The sequence below is a fragment of the Bufo bufo genome, chromosome 2 (assembly GCF_905171765.1).
Source record: "Bufo bufo chromosome 2, aBufBuf1.1, whole genome shotgun sequence".
In the NCBI taxonomy this organism is placed as follows: domain Eukaryota; kingdom Metazoa; phylum Chordata; class Amphibia; order Anura; family Bufonidae; genus Bufo; species Bufo bufo.
The window spans coordinates 372,985,743-373,004,960 of NC_053390.1; the positions used below are offsets into that span (position 1 = coordinate 372,985,743).

The window sequence follows — 19,218 nt, forward strand, 5'->3', positions numbered from 1 at the left end:
TGGAGTCGCCTGGCAAGCGGGCGAAAACCCAATGTGATCAGGCGCAGACCAGTAATACGGGCAGAAGGGTCGACAAAACTGGTCCCGTCGGCCCCCGAGCAACGTTGTCCCGTATCCACCCGAGAGGGGGAGCAGAAGGACAGACGGAAAGGAACCAAAGGGTCCGCCCAGCATCCGCCAGATGCCAGGACAAGACAGGCTAAAGTCCATGCTGATGTAGCCATGTGGACAATCTGGACCGAAAGGTAGTCCCCCCCAAGTTACCGAGAAGGTAAGTCTACAGCAGGACCATTGTCTTAGAATCTGCACTCAGCAGGAGGACAGAACGCGGTAGACTCGGTAAATAGGCACAGCTAATACAGCCAGTGTGAACAAGGGAGACAGTACGAGGCCAAAAGGAACACCGGAACCATCCACATGAACAACCATGCTCTCCCCAGAGGGGAGGACAGTGAAGGAACAGCCTCTGAAGTCTGGCGGGGCAGAAGCCACATCGGAGTGATCTGTATCGAGCGGGAGCCAAACAGAGTCGGCGAGATAAGGTAGTCGAGACAGAGGCTGGCATAACACCCTCCAACCGAAAAGGAGGAGTGGGCAACAGGGAAGCCATAGGACAGCTCAAAAGCAGAACTCTGCTACACTGTGAGATGCCCGGTTCCCCGCCTCGCAGAAGGCGAATACCCTGAAGAACCCAAGGTGGAGGTCCTCCGGACCTGGGTAATCGAGCACCCAAGAGAATTTGGGTGACCTTCCCGAGAAAGGCGGCCCGCACCTGGTAGCAGATCAGACTGAAGCGTAGAGGCGCCAAGAGGAAGGACTCATACCACACTGCATCCGAAGAGGAGGAAATTGCAGCAGGCAAGGCAACCGCAGTCCTGCCAGAGCCAACGAAGAATTCGAGGGGCGCTGCAGACAACAGCACTCTCGACCATGTGACCACTAGCGCAGGGAAGCAATGCCGCGGAAGGACGAATGGGCACACATCTAGGAACCAGGAACACTCCCTGGGATGAAGGGCCAACTAAATGAATGAGTACCACCCAGCTCGGTGCAGCAGAGAACAAGTAGAGCCCGTCCGGGTCAGGTGGACAGAATGAACTCCTTAGAGACGAGTGCAAGGCTTGCGGCAAGCATCGTATCCCAAGAAAACAAAAGTATGCCGCAGGAAGCAGGTGAGGCATACGTACGAGCAGCCCCGTAAGCAGTGAGAAGGCCAACCCACCTACAGGAGGAGAAGGCATACACGGCCCAAACAACGCACAAGAACGTCCGCTCACTGCAAAAAGGTTACTTCAGCGAAAAAGGGGGCTCGCCACAGAGTGCCACAGCATGTACGGAATTGCAAAGTGCAACCTGAAAGGGAGTTATGCACAAGCCTAGTATAGCATGCGATGGAACGCAATCAGTCCGCCCCGAAAGGGGGGAAATTGTACCTGGCAAACTGCAGTCGGCAAGAGTGCAAAGGCCGGTCCCAAAAGGGAGTAATGCCTAAGGCCGTACTTACTTCAGAGAAGCAGGACATACCCTATAATCCAGCAGGAACGCAGGAGGTCCACCTAGTGAAAGGGGAACATGCACAGGGTTATCCTAGCATTAAGTGAGTGTGCAATAATACACCCAACACTGAACTTAGCGAGAGTGCAACTACTCTGCCAATGAAGGGGGACATGTACAAGTCCAGCACAGCCATACAAGGACAGCCGTGAATCTCATGAGCGTGCCAAATTCTGCCCATGGAATGAGGGCAGCACCGTATCCAATGGGAGTGCAAGCGTTCCACCCATGTTAGAGGGCCATGCTCATGGCCAGCAACGTATCCGGTGAGAGTGTAGCATGCCGCCCAGAAAAAAAGGGGGGGTAATGCACATGGCCAGCATCTCATCCAGGGAGAGTGCTAGCACCCCGTCATGTATGGGAGTCATACACATGGCCAGCAACGTACTGGCGAGAGACAAACACAGTCAGTGAGAATGTGTGTATGTCACCTGAGGAAGGAAGGCATGCCCCTGGCTGGCAGCGAATCCAGCGAGAGTGCGTACACCGCACACGGAAGAGGGGTCATGCATATGGCCGACAGCGGATCCAGCGAGAGTGCAAGCACCCCGCCATGTATGGGGTACATGCACATGGCCAGCAACGTACCTGCGAGAAAACAACCACAGACAGAGGGATGTATGTATGCTACCTGAGGGAAGGAGGCATACCCAAGGCCAGCAGCGAATCCAATGAGAGTGCAGTATACCGCCTATGGAAGGGGGTCATGCCTATGGCCGGCAGCGAAAAGTGAGAGTGCAGCATAGTAACATAGTACATATGTACATCATAGCACATCAGTGAGAGTGCAGCATTTCGCCTATGGAAGGGGGTCGTGCACATAGCCAGTACCGTATCCGGTGAGAGTGCAGTATTCCGCCTAAAAAGGGGGGTCATGCACATGATCGGCAACAGATCCAGTGAGAGTGTAGCGTTCCGCCTAGAGAAGGGGGTCACGCACATGGCCGGCAGTGAATCCAGTGAGAGTGCAGCGTTCCGCCTAGAGAAGGGGGTCACGCACATGGCCGGCAGAGAATCCAGTGAGAGTGCAGCGTTCCGCCCATGGAAGGGGGTCACGCACATGGCCGGCAGCAAATCCAGAGACAGTGCAGCGTTCCGCCTATGGAAGGGGGTCATGCACATGGCCACCACCGTATCCGGTGAAGGTGCAGTATTCCACCTAAAAGGGGGTCATGCACATGGCCAGCCGGCAGCCAGGGAGAGTGCGGTATCCCGCCTAGGAGGGGGGGGGATGCACATGGCAGGCACCATAACTGGAGAGATGATGAATGCTGCCTACGGAAGGGCCGCATGCACTTGGCCAGCGCCGTATCCTGGAAGAGGGCAAAAAAAAACCGCCTAAAAGGGGAAATGCCCTAGCAGCGACGCAGGCTGGGAGCGCAACACCATGCCGCCTGTGGAAAGAGGGCATGCAGACATGCAGCACTACTGAGATGAGGCTGCAGCGTCCTGCGCAGCCCAACAAGAAATCCGTTATTATTCATTATTATATATATTATAATTTTTTTTTTTTTTTTTTTTTTTTTAAACACAGCCTCTCTGAGGCTAAAGGGGGCCACCATATAGGGGCACAGATTGTCAAGAAAAAAGGGGGGGCCAACCATACAGGCCCATTGGGAGCCGGCCTGTACCTAAAGGGTTAACAGGGATCCGGCCTGGAGGGCGGCGCTGCGATCCCCTGGGGGCGGAGGAACCTCCCGGCGGGAAGAATTCGCGCCTGGAGAAGTTCCCGCCCCCTCCACCAGATGCCGGAATTTTGCGGCCTAGTAGGCCGTGAAGCCGGGGTCTAAATTTGCGGCGCCCGGCCCGTTATGTACCGCCGGGACCAGAGGCGGAGTGGCGCATCAAACCGGCCGCGGGTGCCCACCCCGCGGGCTGGTCGGAATTGCGGCCCAGCAGGCCGCGAAGCCTGGGCCAAAATTTGCGGAGCCCCGCCGACCGGCACCGGCGGTCGGCCGGGGCCTGCTGGAGCCTAGAAGTCAAGCACAAAGCCGGCCGCGGGAGCCCACCCCGCCGGCCGGAAGAGTCAGGGGCCCGGAATGGCGGCCCAGCAGGCCGCGGAGCCTGGGCTAAGATTTTTGCGGCGCCCGGCCGCACAGGAATATCAATGCCGGCCGGAGGCGAGGGGGCCCGGAATGGCGGCCTAGCAGGCCGTGGAGCCTGGGCTAAGATTTTTGCGGCGCCCGGCCGCACCGGAATACCAATGCCGGCCGGAGGCGAGGCCTTACTCCACTGCCGTCAGTAGTGGGCCCCAGGCCCTGAGATCGGCACTCAGCGGGCAACACTCCGTAAGGAGATGGGGGGGGGGGGACCCAGAGACCGGGTGCCTGTGCTGATAGAGAAGGCAGGAGACGGGCAGAAACTATGTTGCAGCTTCTGCAGCTAGCTGTGGAGACAGCCACTGGCTGCATGTCCTATGGGAGCCAGGCAGGGGGCAGAAGTAGATTGCCGCTCTGCGGCACCCCAGGGGCCAGCGTAGATCCAGCAGGGGACCAGAGGCCCAGTTTGGGGGGTCAGGCACGCAGGAGACCAGGGTGGGGGGGGGGGGGGAGGGGGACGTAGGGCTGGAGAAGCCAATCTCTCACCATAGCCGTCTTCACCCTCGGTCCATTCCAGCAGGGTCGCCCCTTCAGCTACTGGCACCGTAGTGGCAGGACGCTGGAAGAGGGACTTGGCGTGCGGGCGACCCTTGCGCTGGCGGGATGTAGGGGAGCTGGGCTGCCCTGATCCACCTTGCCTTCTGTGGGGGAGGCAGCAGTGTGGGTGACCGGCAATGGCGCAGCTCAACCCCGGGAGAAACAGAGAGGTCTAGTGCGTCTCTGTTGTCCCTGATGGTCTGGAACAAAAAAGAAAAGAAAAAAGTAAAAATCAAAATTTAAACAAGGAGAAAACAGCCCTGCAGAGCAGGGAGTGTCTTGCCTCCTTGGACACTAAGCAAAAAACTGGCAGCCTCTCTCTCCAGGCTGAGGGTATAGCTGTGGAGGAGGGGCTTAACAGTCTTCACTTAGTGTCACGCCTCCTATGGAGATGAGCTATACCAAGGTCTTCTGTGTCCCCCAAGGAAACTGGGCGAGAAAAAGCTATTTTTATACATCCTTTAGGACTAATCCTTTGATCACTTATGCAGTGCAGTATATTATGTCAGCCTGTTAGTATACTATTGAGAGATAGCCTATTAGACCTTGACTAAATGGGCCTAATAAACTTCCATACCTGGCAAAACAGGTGGTCATTTTTAGGCCTCCAACTGCCACAACAAATTTCAGTTGTGTTGTAGTGGGAGGCTGTCTAACCGATTAGATGCTGTGATTGCTATTGACTGCAGCATCTAAGGGGTTAAACTGCCAGTCTCTGAGCTAGCTGTGATTCCAGCCTATGCAGCAGGAACACTGTTGTATATTAAATGCTGTGCACACATCATCAAATCACATCCCACATTCTGGAAATAGCTTCTTACCGTTTAGCACTTTTGCCCTCCTTATCATTTTCTTCACTACTGTCACCATTCTGTTGTATTTGCTGCTGTGTTTCTCGACCACCATTTACTGTTTTTGTATCTGTAAAATCAAACAACATTTTAAGTCTTGCCAATACTCAGTGTAAATTCAGTTGTAGACTTCTGTTACCTGATCACTTTTGTTAGCATGTGCTACCATATTATTGTATTATGGTTTGCCCAAAATAAGTTTAAAACACAGTGCTTGGAAGATAATCTTGTTTAATCATTAGGTATTATTTCTATGAAACAGGATACTGTAGAAACTTTATACACATAGAAAAATAGCAGGCAACATAAAAACAATCAACTACAATGAAAGTGAAAACATGAACAGACTGGTTTTCAGGCTTAGTTCTCATTTACCTCAGCACTAAAAGTGATGGAACTGATGTATTGTCCAATAACTTCCAGCACCAGATTTGTCATGAAATCAGATTTTTACTGAAGCACTTTATAACAGCATAGTAATGACACATTTCAGGGCCCTTGGTCATAAGCCAAAACTTGTGTGCACTTGATAAAAATGTGGTTTGAGGTAATAGAGAATATGTACGGGCATGCTTTAAAAAGCAGCTTTTCTTCAGGATGCCTGAAGCTGGCCAGATATACCCATTAACATATTACGATATATAAAAAGTACTTCATTTAAAATAATTTCCGACTGATGACGCTTTAGAGCTACGTGGCATTACTGGCTTTATTCACGATTTAACAGAGTCTCAATTAATGTATGATGTAAAGAAGATCTTACCAATCCTTGTCACTCTCCCCCTTTTATTTACAGTTTTATCTTCTTTTATTTTAAATTCCCCCTTTCTTTTCCTTGATATTACTAAATTGTAATGTTACTATTTTTTTTTTTTTCCCTGTATCCCTATGTTAAGGGAATACAAGGTCCATGCAGGTTACATTAATGATTGAAAACAAGATATACAATGTATCTTTCTGCATGTAATACTCTATTTCTTTATTGAAAACAACATGTTTAAAAAAAAAAAAAAAGAAGACGTTCTGCCAAATCAGAAGTCAGAGTCAGTTTATAATAATCTGAAATGTCATGCATTTATATAGTCCCCCATGTATATTTTCTAAGATACAAAAAACTAAAAAAATTTCTATGGAAAAGATTGATTAGTAGGAGAGATTTTTGATGAAAATTTCACCAAAAAGCCTTTTGATTAAAATAAAATCCCAAAAACTAGTAATAAACATTTTAATCAGATGAACTACAGCTATATGTCAATGCAAATAGTTGGTTAGTAAGGTCACTGGTGACAATTACCTTTAAGACATCTGTGTTTATTTTGCTAAACAAAAGCAAATCCCAACAAAGAAAAGGCTTCCCGTTATAGAATGTCAGTTTCTTTCCAAAATGTACATCTACAAATTAGAAAAAAATGCCTGTGGACTGTATCCTTTTTTACAGTCTTTAGAAAACACACTCCATTGTAATTTAGTAGGTTAAAGTGCAGTACTTCTGATTCTCTGTATAAGTGTACTTTCACACTAGCGTTTTTCTTTTCCGGCATAGAGTTCCATCACGGGGGCTCTATACCGGAAAAGAACTGATCAGGCATATCCCCATGCATTCTGAATGGAGAGTAATCCGTTCAGGATGCATCAGGATGTCTTCAGTTCAGTCGTTTTGACTGATCAGGCAAAAGATAAAACCGTAGCATGCTGCGGTTTTATCTCCGGCGAAAAAAAAAAAAAGACTTGCAGGAATGCCGGATTCAGCATTTTTCCCCATAGGAATGCATTGATCCGGCATTCAAAATACCGGAATGTCGGGTCCTTTCTTCCGGCCTGCGCATACCGGTAAAAATTTGAAAAAAATAAATAAAAGACGGATCTGTCTGTCCGCATGACAATCGGAGAGACGGATCCATTCTTGTAATGCATTTGTGAGACGGATCCGCCTCACAAATGCTTTCAGTCAAATCCAAAATCGGCGGACCCCCTTCCCCACTGAAAAGAATTGAGCAGTTGGCTGAACATTTGCGCAACCGCTCCATTCGTTTCCATTAGCATTCCAGAGATAGCAAAGTACAGTTGTAGAACCCACACCAATCTAATTGTTATCCCGTATAATGTGGATAGGGAATAACATTAGATAACCAGAATACACCTTTAGACTTGGCTGTGTCCTTAACCGCCTCCGGACCGCCTAACGCAGGATCGCGTTCCGGAGGCGGCAGCCCTGCGCACAATCACGCATATATGCGTCATCTCGCGAGACGCGAGATTTCGCTCAAAGCCGGCCCGCGCATGCGCATCTCGGGCCGGCAAAAGTTAGAGAAGTATTTCGTCACCAGCCTGCCAGCCAATGATCGTCGCTGGCAGGCTGGCGATTTTAAAAAAATCAAATCACAAGCCAGATAACACATTATATTTGTAAATATGATGTGTTAAATGGCTTGTCTGCTCCTCTGCTGGTCCTTTTGGTCGTTTGGTTCCAGCAGAGGAGCAGACATCACAGTGAGTAGCACCAAACATTACACTTAGCCCCAGATCACCCCCCATCACCCGAATTAACCCCTTGATCACCCCTTGATCGCCCCTGTCAATCACCTAGTGAAAGGAAAAAAGTGATCAGTGTAAACTGTCACTTTTTTTTTCTCACTGGTATTGACTGATAAGTTTTAGGATAGTTTAGGCCCCTTGGTTAGGTAGTTTAGCGTCAGTTAGCGCCCAGCCCTCCGCACCGCAGTCACTGATTCGCTGATTAGCATATCGCTAATCAGCATTTGTACTTTTATAGTATCTGTAAGTGATCAAAACTAATCACAGTCAGATCTATAATTGTATTAGTGTCACCTTAGCTCGCCCTCCACCCAAAACGCAGTGTTTGCCCGATCAGGCCTAATCGGTCGTCCACACGTGCGTTCACCCACACCCGCCCCGCCGCAGTGACAAAAAATATATATTTTTTTTATCACTGCACAATCACTTTCCAAGCGCTGTGGCGATAAAAAAAAAAAATCAGTTTTGATATTTTTTATCAATCGCAGCGGCCCCCGGTACTTCGCTAGCCTGCCCTTTGTAAGACAGGCTTTCTTTTTTTCTTGGGTAGTCTCGGGGAATACCCCTAAATTTAGTAGTCCAAATGTAAAACAGGGGGTATTCTTCTGAAGAGGCCTACAGGCTTCTGACCCAGTCGGATGAGGAATGGGAACCCTCATCTGACGAATCTAGCGGGTCATAATATGAACCTGTAGAAAGCAGTGGCAGTCTGACCCAAAGTTCGGACGAGGAGGTTGAGGTCCCTGATAGCACCAGGCGTACCCGGCCCCGTGTCGCTAGACCACAGGTTGCGCAGGATCCGCTTCAAGAGCAGCAGAGTGGGGCTGGCGCTGTCGGATCACGTGGTGAGGCATACACCAGCAGCGCAGCCCTCCCTGGACCTAGTACCAGCACTGCCGTACAACATGGTGAAGTGGCGAGCACCAGAAGGGCAGTTGAAGCTGGTACGGTGGAACGTGCAGTAGTTACCCCGTCGCAGCCACCGCACAGACAGGCCCGTAGACCCCCTGAGGTGCTGGCAAATCCTGATTGGCAGTCACCAACTTCAGCCACACCTGTAGTTCCCCCTTTCACCGCCCAGTCTGGAGTTCGGGTTGAGACAGCTCAGATCGGTTCGGCCCTGGGATTTTTTGAGCTGTTCTTGACTGCGGAGCTCTTGGACTTAGTCGTGGCAGAAACAAATCGCTATGCCACTCAATTTATATCCGCCAACCCGGGAAGCTTTTATGCCCAGCCTTTCCGGTGGAAACCAGTCCAAGTTTCCAAAATTAAAATTTTTCTGGGCCTTCTCCTCAACATGGGTCTAACCAAAAAGCATGAATTGCGGTCATATTGGTCCACGAACCCGATTCATCACATGCCCATGTTCTCTGCTGCTATGTCCAGGGCACGATTTGAGGCCATCCTGCGTTTCCTGCACTTTAGCGACAACACCACCTCCCGTCCCAGAGGCCACCCAGCTTTTGACCGGCTCCACAAAATTCGGCCCCTCATAGACCACTTCAACCAGAAATTTGCAGATTTGTATACCCCAGAGCAAAACATCTGCGTAGACGAGTCCCTAATAGATTTTACCGGGCGCCTTGGCTTCAAACAATACATCCCAAGCAAGCGTGCCCGGTATGGGGTCAAATTGTATAAGCTCTGTGAAAGGGCCACAGGCTATACCCACAAATTTCGGATCTATGAGGGAAAAGATCATACCCTGGAGCCGGTCGGTTGCCCTGACTACCTGGGGAGCAGTGGGAAGACAGTCTGGGACTTGGTGTCACCCTTATTTGGCAAGGGGTACCATCTTTATGTGGACAATTTCTACACAAGTGTGGCCCTCTTCAGGCATTTGTTCCTAGAACAGACTGGCTGCTGTGGCACCGCGCGAACTAGTCGCGTGGGCTATCCCCAACGGCTCGTTACCACCCGTCTTCCAAGGGGGGAGAGGGCTGCCTTGGGTAACGAAGAACTGCTCGCGGTGAAATGGAGAGACAAGCGTGACGTTTACATGCTCTCCTCCATTCACGCAGACACGACAATACAAATTGAGCGAGCAACCCGTGTAATTGAAAAGCCCCTCTGTGTCCACGACTATAATTTGCTCATGGGAGGGGTGGACTTCAATGACCAGATGTTGTCTCCGTATTTAGTTTCCCGACGCACCAGACGCTGGTATAAGAAGGTGTCTGTATATTTAATTCAATTGGCTGCATATAATAGTTTTGTTCTCTACAGTAAGGCTGGGAGAACACGATCCTTCCTCAAATTTCAGGAAGAGATCATCGAGAACCTCCTGTATCCAGAAGGTTCCGTGGCCCCATCCACCAGTGTAGTTAGCCGTCTACACGAGCGACATTTCCCCAGTGTCGTTGCCGGTACCTCAAACCAACCGTCAGCCCGAAAAAGATGTCGTGTCTGTAGCAGGAGTGGAATAAGGCGTGACACCCGCTATTTCTGTCCTGACTACCCTGCCCTATACTTTGGAGAGTGTTTCCGGAAGTACCACACACAGGTACACTTAGCATAGGGATTGCATCTCACAGGACAGGTACACAGGGCTATTAGGGCCCTTTCTCTCACAGCTGCTGCAAACCTCTCCTTTCACCTGGGATAAAGTGCATAATGTACTTCGCCACATCTTTGGGCGATTTGCGCTTTGCACATTGTCCCATGGGGAAGGAGAGGTTTGTCCTATAAAAGGTAAAAAAAAAAAAAAAAAAAACAACACCAGAAAGCAAAAAAGTTAACTTTCAGTTCAAAAAGTTAAAAAAAGTTTATATGTTCTGTTCAAAAGTTATTATAAAGTTAATAAAATTTATTGCGTTGCGGCCTGGTTTTTTCTTTTTTGTTTTGTTATTTTTACCTTCCAGGTGGACCAACCGATCGACTAGCTGCAGCACTGATGTGCATTCTGACAGAAGCATTGCGCTGCTGTCAGATTACACACAAGTCGGTGTATGCGGCTCTGCAAGACGAGATTTCTCCTCTGCAGTAAAAGATACGTTTGCCGAGGCATATGAGCTGAGGAGGCGGCGGTGTTCATATGCTTTGGCAAACACTTTGTATATATATAAAAAAAAAAAAAATCCCGGCAATGATTTATTCATCCACATCGATTGATGTGAATGGAGAAATCTGGTTTGGCAGGGCATACGGGCTAAGTGGGTATGGATGTTGGGCGGAGCTCCTATGTCCTGGCAGACGCCTTTCCCCTCCTTTTTTTTTTTTTGGCAGAGATTTTTTCATCCACATTGATCGATGTGAATGAAGAAATCTGTGCCGTTCATTCTTTCTTTCATTACCCGTATGCTCAATATAAGGAGAATAGCAGAAACTCCTAATGCTGGCCATACATGTAATGATTGCGGAGACCCTCAAATGCCAGGGCAGTACAAACACCCCACAAATAACACCATTTTGGAAAGAAGACACCCCAAGGTATTCGCTGAGGGGCATATTGAGTCCATGAAAGATTGAAATTTTTGTCTCAAGTTAGCGGAAATGGAGACTTTGTGAGAAAAAAAAATAAATAATCAATTTCCGCTAACTTGTGCCAATTTTATTTTTTTTCTATGAACTCGCCATGCCCCTCATTGAATACCTTGGGGTGTCTTCTTATCAAAATGGGGTCACATGTGGGGTATTTATACTGCCCTGGCTTTTTAGGGGCCCTAAAGCGTGAGAAGAAGTCTGGGATCCAAATGTCTAAAAATGCCCTCCTAAAAGGAATTTGGGCACCTTTGCGCATCTAGGCTGCAAAAAAGTGTCACACATGTGGTATCGCCATATTCAGGAGAAGTTGGGGAATGTGTTTTGGGGTGTCATTTTACATATACCCATGCTGGGTGAGAGAAATATCTCGGTCAAATGCCAACTTTGTATAAAAAAATGGGAAAAGTTGTCTTTTGCCGAGATATTTCTCTCACCCAGCATGGGTATATGTAAAATGACACCCCAAAACACATTCCCCAACTTCTCCTGAGTACGGCGATACCACATGTGTGACACTTTTTTGCAGCCTAGGTGGGCAAAGGGGCCCACATTCCAAAGAGCACCTTTCGGATTTCACAGGGCATTTTTTACAGATTTTGATTTCAAACTACTTTTCACGCATCTGGGCCTCTAAAATGCCAGGGCAGTATAACTACCCCACTAGTGACCCCATTTTGGAAAGAAGACACCCCAAGGTATTCCATGAGGGGCATGGCGAGTTCCCAGAATTTTTTATTTTTTGTCACAAGTTAGCGGAAAATGATGATTTTTTTTTTTTTCTTACAAAGTCTCATATTCCACTAACTTGTGACAAAAAAAACCGCAATTAGACTTACCGGTAATTCCGTTTCCTTGAATCCACCATGACGGCCCACATTGAGATTGACCCTTGACCTCTGTAGGGGCAGGAACACATAGAGAGTTTAAGAACCCCCCACCCCTCCACCTCCTCAGTGCTTTACAATTACCCGAAAGGTGGAACAAAAGTAAAAGGATATTGATTCATACCCTTAAACTCCTAAATAATTATCTGCATGTATATGCAACTTATATCCAAAGAAATCTCTTAGTATTAGTGCTAGACCAGGTTGCAGCTTTACAGATCTGGTCCAGCGAGACCCCTCCTTTCTCGGCCCTAGTAGAATGGGCTTTAACATTACTAGGACTGGGTATGTTCTGGATCTTGTAGCAGCATTCAATAGTGGATTTGATCCATCTGGCTATGGAAGACCTGGCTAACTTCTTTCCTTTATTTTTTCCTGAAAACTGAATAAGAAGGTTGTTATCCACCCTGAAATCTCTAGTAGAATCCAGGTAATGGATAACTATGTCCCTAACATCCAGGAGATGTAACCTATCTCTAGACCCTGTATGTTCAGACCTAGGGATAGAGGGTAGGAAGATCTCCTGCTCTAGATGGAAAGGTGAGACTACCTTAGGGAGAAAACCTGGGTCGAGAGTTAGACGGATATAATCTTTGCTAATTTGGAGGTAGGGCTCTCTACAAGAAAAGGCCTGGATCTCTCCAATGCGTCTGGCTGAGGTGATAGTGATCAGAAAGGCAGTTTTTAGAGAAAGGTGTTTTAAAGAAATCTCAGATAATGGTACGAATGGAGGTTTTGTTAGGCCCTCCAGGACGATGTTAAGATCCCAAGTCGGAGCTCTGGATCTCAGAGAGGGTCTCAATCTAGAAACTGCTCTGAAGAACCTCCTGATCCATCTATGGTTGGCCAGGCTGCAGTCATAGAAGGAGCTGAGGGCAGAAATTTGGACCTTCAAAGTACTAGGTCTCAGGCCTAACTCAAGGCCGCACTGTAGAAAGTCCAAAACTCTGTTGATGGGAGGAGAGGTGGTGTCTGGGTGCTCAACTCCTAACCAGGAACAGTATTTCTTCCAGATTTTAAGGTAGATGGAGGAGGTCACCTTTTTTCTACTTGCCCTCAGAGTAAGTATCACCTTTTCCGAAAGCCCTCTGCTTCTTAATGTCTCGCTCTCAGGATCCAGGCTGACAGTCTGAATATACCTGGGTCTGGATGGAGAAGAGGGCCCTGGACTAGAATATCCCTCTGGAAGGGAATCTCCCACGGATCTTCCAGCGATAGCTGTTTTAGAGTGGAGAACCAACTTCTCTTTGGCCATAGGGGAGCTATCAGGATGAGAGTAGTCGGTTCCTCCAAGAGCTTCTGGACGACACGAGGTAGTAGTGGTATTGGGGGAAAGGCGTAGGCTAGTTTCCAATTCCATTGTATTGACAGTGCATCGATTGCCCATGGACCGTCTCCTGGGTTTAGGGAGCAGAAGCAATTTACCTGCGCATTTCTTCTGGAGGCGAATAAGTCTACCTCTGGATGGCCCCATCTTTCCGAGATCTTCTGGAAGATATTCCTGTTCAGAGACCATTCTCCTGGATCTACTGTCTCTCTGCTCAGAAAGTCTGCTACCGCGTTTTCGCAGCCCCTTAGGTGGATGGCGGACAGAGATAAAGTGTTCTCTTCTGCCCAGGAAAAAATTATTTTTGCTAACTCGCCAAGAGGCCGTGACCTTGTCCCTCCTTGGTGACGCAGATAAGCCACCGTTGTGGTATTGTCTGACATTATTCTTAGGTGTCGCCCTTTTAGAAGACACTCTCCTTTCAATAATGCTTCCAGGACTGCGTATAGTTCTCTGTAGTTGGAGGATCTGTCTCTTATCTCGGCGGGCCAGGTACCCTGTAGAAGATGATCTCCTATTTTTGCTCCCCAGCCTCCGAGGCTTGCGTCCGTGATTACTTGCACGGCGGGATGGTTCCGCCACTGAAGGCCTCCTAGCAGTCGTCTTTTTACTTTCCACCAATCCAAGTCTGTTTTTACGGCCTGAGGGATCCGAAAAATCCTGTCTAGACTTACTTGTCTTCCGTCCCAAATAGTTAAGATCCAATTTTGGATTACTCTTGTGTGGCTTTGGCACCATGCCACCGAGGGAATGCAGGCGGTTAGGCTTCCCAGGAGACTCATGGCCTTTCTGATGGAGCAATTGCGAGCCCTCTGGAATGTTCTGATTTTCTCTGTCAGTGCAGTAGCCTTGTCCTGAGGGAGGAAGGTCATCAACAGGGACGAATCTAATTCCACACCCAGGAACTTTATTCTCATGGACGGGGTTAGGGTGGATTTTTTTGTATTTATAATCCAGCCAAGGTTTTTTAAGAATTCCGAGAATCTTTGGGTTGCCAAACGGTTCTCGGATTCTGTCTTGCCCAGAATTAAAAAGTCGTCGAGATATGGAATGATTGTGATTCCTTCCTGACGAAGGTAGGCCACCATCTCTACCACGACTTTTGTGAAGACCCTGGGGGCCGAGGAAATACCGAAAGGGAGGGCGACATATTGGAAGTGATGGATAGACCTGTCTGGTCCTGTTAGAGCGAATCTTAGATATTTTTGGGAAAGATGATGGATGGGGACATGGTAGTAAGCGTCCTTTAGATCGATTGACGACATGAACGCCCCTTTTGGAATCAGAGGGATTGTGGATGGGATGGTCTCCATCCTGAACCTCCTGTATAGAATAGACCTGTTTAGGGGTTTTAGGTTTATTATCGTGCGAAAGGATTGGTCTGGTTTTTTTTACTAAAAAAAGACTGGAATAAAAACCTCTCCTTTCCTCTGAGATAGGAACCTTTTGAATTACCCCTAGCTCTAAGAGGTCCTGGACGCCCTGCCAGATTTTTGGAAGATCTGATCTGCACTGAGGTGTGATGCAGAATCTTCTCGGGGGGACTGATGTGAACTCTATCCTGTAACCCTGAGAGATTACATTTAGCACCCAGGGATTCGAAGTTACCTGACTCCAGGAGGATAGAAAACCCATCAGTCGCCTCCCGACCCTGACGTCATTGCTGTTTATTTTGCCTATTCTGGGGATTGAGGATGAAGCCTCTTCCTCTCCCTCCTTTGGGATAGCTCCATCGGCCAGACTTCCCTTTCCCCCTGTAGGATCTCTGCTGGGGTTGGTACTGACGAAAGGGCTTCTTTTTTGGTTCTTTGTCCTCTGGAAAACCCTTCTTCTTGTCTGCTGCTCCCTCTAGGATTTTATCCAGAGTGGGGCCGAAGACAAATTCCCCTGAAAAGGGGATAGAACAAAGCTTGGCCTTGGATGCCTTGTCTCCAGACCAGGCTTTCATCCATAAAGCCCGTCGGGCTGCATTAGAGAGAGCAGCATCCTTGGCGGAAAACCGGATGGACTCTGCAGACGCATCGGCCAAAAAAGCTGTGGCGGAGCGGAGAAGGGGGAGAGAGTCCCTGATCTCTTCTCTTGGAGTCTTATTTTTTAGATGTTCGTCCAACTCTCCTAGCCATATATACATCGCTCTGGCGACGGAGGTAGCAGCAATATTAGTTTTTACCCCAAACATGGCTGACTCCCAGGATTTTTTTAGGAGGCCATCTGCCTTTCTATCCATAGGATCGCCTAGCTGAGAGGAATCCTCAAAGGGTAGGGCGGTCTTTTTTACTACCTTGGCCACTTGTAAATCGACCTTAGGCGTCTGGTTGTATATTTTGCTTTCAGCCGGGTCAAAGCAGAGCCTATTCCTGAATTCTTTGGGAACGCCAAGCCTCTTTTCTGGATCTGACCACTCCTCCAATATCATTTCTTTTATATTTTCATTAATGGGGAAAACAATAGAAGACTTAGATCTGAGACCCCCAAACATCTCATCCTGCACCGTACGGGGCCTAGGAGTATCTTCAATGCCCATAGTGGACCTGACCGCACATAGCAACTCCTCCATCTCATCAGCCGAAAAAAAGTATTTTTTATCTTCTTCTAGGATTTCCCCGTCCGACAAGGGTTCCTCATTAGGAAATTGTCTGGATGAGGCGGAGGCCACTTCAACCTCTTCGCCCTCAGAAGAAGAAATAACGGATACTTTGCGTTTCTTAGAAGGGATGGGGTTGCTGGAAGGGGTAGACAAAGTGGCTAAAGAGGACTTAATCTCGTCTGAAATAAAAGACTTCATTTCCGAGAGTATATCTGGTTGCTCTTCCTTCCAAATTTCCGTAGTGCAAGGTTTGCATAGCCTCTTTTTATAATTTTCAGGGAGACGCTTGGAACAAGCACAGCATTTTAAGGGTTTTGTTTTTGTTTTTAACTCCTTGCTGCCCTGCAGAAGGAAGCAACCAGATATCCCAGCATTAGTAAATTAGATTAAAGAACTGAAATATACACCCCCCAGAAGGGGACTCACAGTACTGGTGGCAGAAAGATCAGGACCTTCCTGGCGGGGAGCAGGTGTCTCAGACATCGCGGTGTAGCAGGCGAGGGGCCGAAAGGAACCGCGGTCTTCTCTTTTAAAAATCCCGGCGTCTGACGTCATCTAGCTGCGCCCTGTTAGACGGCATAGGCCTGCGCCGCACCAGCCTACTAAGAGGTACGTGCGTCGCCCGGCCCGCCCATAGAGACGCTCCATGCGCCGCACCTGCTCCCCCTGCCGGACGCTAGTGCTCGGCCCTCCTCCAGAAGGAAAGGACGCCGAGCGCAGCGCGCGATGATCCGAGAAGCCGGCACCTCCAACTGCTTCCTCAAGGAGGGAAGGAAGTATGAAGGTATGGGGAGGACCACAGGCCCCGGCATAAGCCAAGACGAGGGTCCTCGATGCTCCTAGCTGGCCAGCCTTAGCCCCTGCCGCGGGAGGCCAGCTGGAGAACCTATAAAAGAATAATAAGGTTATTTTATCCTCCATGAAGGAGGAACTCTCCACATGTTGGCCCTTGTAGGGGCAGGAAAGCACTGAGGAGGTGGAGGGGTGGGGGGTTCTTAAACTCTCTATGTGTTCCTGCCCCTACAGAGGTCAAGGGTCACTCTCAATGTGGGCCGTCATGGTGGATGAAATGGAAAATAAAAACTTCCATGAACTCACTATGCCCATCACGAAATACATTGGGATGTCTTCTTTCCAAAATGGGGTCACTTGTGGGGTAGTTATACTGCCCTGGCATTCTAGGGACCCTAATGTGTGGTAAGTAGTTTGAAATCAAAATGTGTAAAAAATGACCTGTGAAATCCTAAAGCTGCTCTTTGGAATGTGGGCCCCTTTGCCCACCTAGGCTGCAAAAAAGTGTCCCACATGTGGTATTGCCGTACTCAGGAGAAGTTGGGCAATGTGTTTTGGGGTGTCATTTTACATATACCCATGCTGGGTGAGATAAATATCTTGGTCAAATGCCAACTTTGTATAAAAATAAAAAATGGGAAAAGTTGTCTTTTGCCAAGATATTTCTCTCACCCAGCATGGGTATATGTAAAATGACACCCCAAAACACATTGTCCAACTTCTCCTGAGTACGGCAATACCACATGTGTGACACTTTTTTGCAGCCTAGGTGGGCAAAGGGGCCCACATTCCAAAGAGCACCTTTCGGATTTCACCGGCCATTTTTTACAGATTTTGTAAAATCGCACGCATTTGGGCCCCTAAAATGCCAGGGCAATATAACTACCCCACAAGTGACCCCATTTTGGAAAGAAGACACCCCAAGGTATTTTGTGATGGGCATAGTGAGTTCATGGAAGTTTTTATTTTTTGTCACAAGTTAGTGGAATATGAGACTTTGTAAGAAAAAAAAAAAATCATCATCATTTTCCGCTAACTTGTGACAAAAAATAAAAAGTTCTATGAACTCACTATGCCCATCAGCGAATACCTTAGGGTGTCTACTTTCCGAAATGGGGCCATTTGTGGGGTGTTTGTACTGTCTGGCCATTGTAGAACCTCAGGAAACATGACATGTGCTCAGAAAGTCAGAGCTGCTTCAAAAAGCGGAAATTCACATTTTTGTACCATAGTTTGTAAACGCTATAACTTTTACCCAAACCATTTTTTTTTTTACCCAAACATTTTTTTTTTATCAAAGACATGTAGAACAATAAATTTAGAGAAAAAATTAATATATGGATGTCGTTTTTTTTGCAAAATTTTACAACTGAAAGTGAAAAATGACATTTTTTTGCAAAAAAAATCGTTAAATTTCGATTAATAACAAAAAAAGTAAAAATGTCAGCAGAAATGAAATACCACCAAATGAAAGCTCTATTAGTGAGAAGAAAAGGAGGTAAAATTCATTTGGGTGGTAAGTTGCATGACCGAGCAATAAACCGTGAAAGTAGTGTAGTGCAGAAGTGTAAAAAGTGGCCTGGTCATTAAGGGTGTTTAAGCTAAGGGGGCTGAGGTGGTTAAAGGCTATGTACACCTTTGGGGGCAATTTTGTTTCGTTATTGCATTGTACTGATTTTGAGCTAAAAAAATCTTTTCAATTGGTCTTATTAACAATATGGAATCCTTTTTTCTGTACAGAGCTTACATGCTCTACTAGCTGCCTGTGGATTTTCTCTCTTTTCCGTCAGTCAGGACATTACTTATCTCTGCTCTCTGACATTATAAACACTTATTATAGCTCAGTTCTTATCTTACTGATAAGAATTAGGCTTAAATAAGGGTTTATGACCTCTTAGTTTAGAAATAAGGGTTATTAGATGACTGGCACAAAGTGAAAGTACCAGTCATACAGCTAGAAAAACAGCTCTTTGTGACAGAACGGCTCAATATTTTTTTAATAATGACCAATTGAAAATATGATTTTTATCCAAAAATGAGTAAAATGCAATCAAACAAAAACTTTAAAGAAATACTTCTGCCAAAATTACCAGAGGTGTGTTCTTTTTCCACTTTCTTATGAGGTCCCCTCTTCCCAGGCTCCTTGCCTTTGGTGGCTTCCTCCTGTTGCCGTTGTTCTACTAAAGACTTATTAAGAACTTGGGTTATTACAGAGTCTCCTTCACCAACAAGGAACATGTTTTTGAACTTGTTGTAAAGCATTGTGGCTTTTTCCATTACCACCTGGCTGGCTTTAAACCGCCGTATCTGTAAAACACACAAGAGAATAACACATTACATTTTCAATATACCCAATCATTCTATTGTACGTCTTAAATTGTGTTCAGCTAGCGTGCTTTCATGTAATTTTACATAAGATTTTTTTTTTTTTAATGGAACTCAAATAAGTCATGAAAATGTGGAAAGCTGAGTTCACAAATAGCAGTTTTGTTTGGCTAATTACCGTAAGCTAAACTGAACTGAGATTCAAACAATGTACAGTCGTGGCCAAAAGTTTTGAGAATTACAT

At 47.3% G+C, this 19,218-nt stretch overlaps 1 protein-coding gene across 2 annotated transcripts in view; it reads right to left on the reverse strand.

The window, feature by feature from the left end:
• The window catches only part of PSIP1 (PC4 and SFRS1 interacting protein 1), a 125,416-nt gene that overhangs the window by 3,951 nt on the left and 102,247 nt on the right, over window positions 1-19,218 (reverse strand). For both annotated transcript variants that reach the window (XM_040417172.1, XM_040417171.1), the window contains exons 16-17: window positions 18,740-18,956; window positions 5,012-5,111 (exon numbers count right to left, since the gene is read on the reverse strand). In XM_040417172.1, coding sequence (XP_040273106.1) covers window positions 5,012-5,111; window positions 18,740-18,956 — 317 coding nt within the window. The remainder of the gene's footprint in view (window positions 1-5,011; window positions 5,112-18,739; window positions 18,957-19,218) is intronic.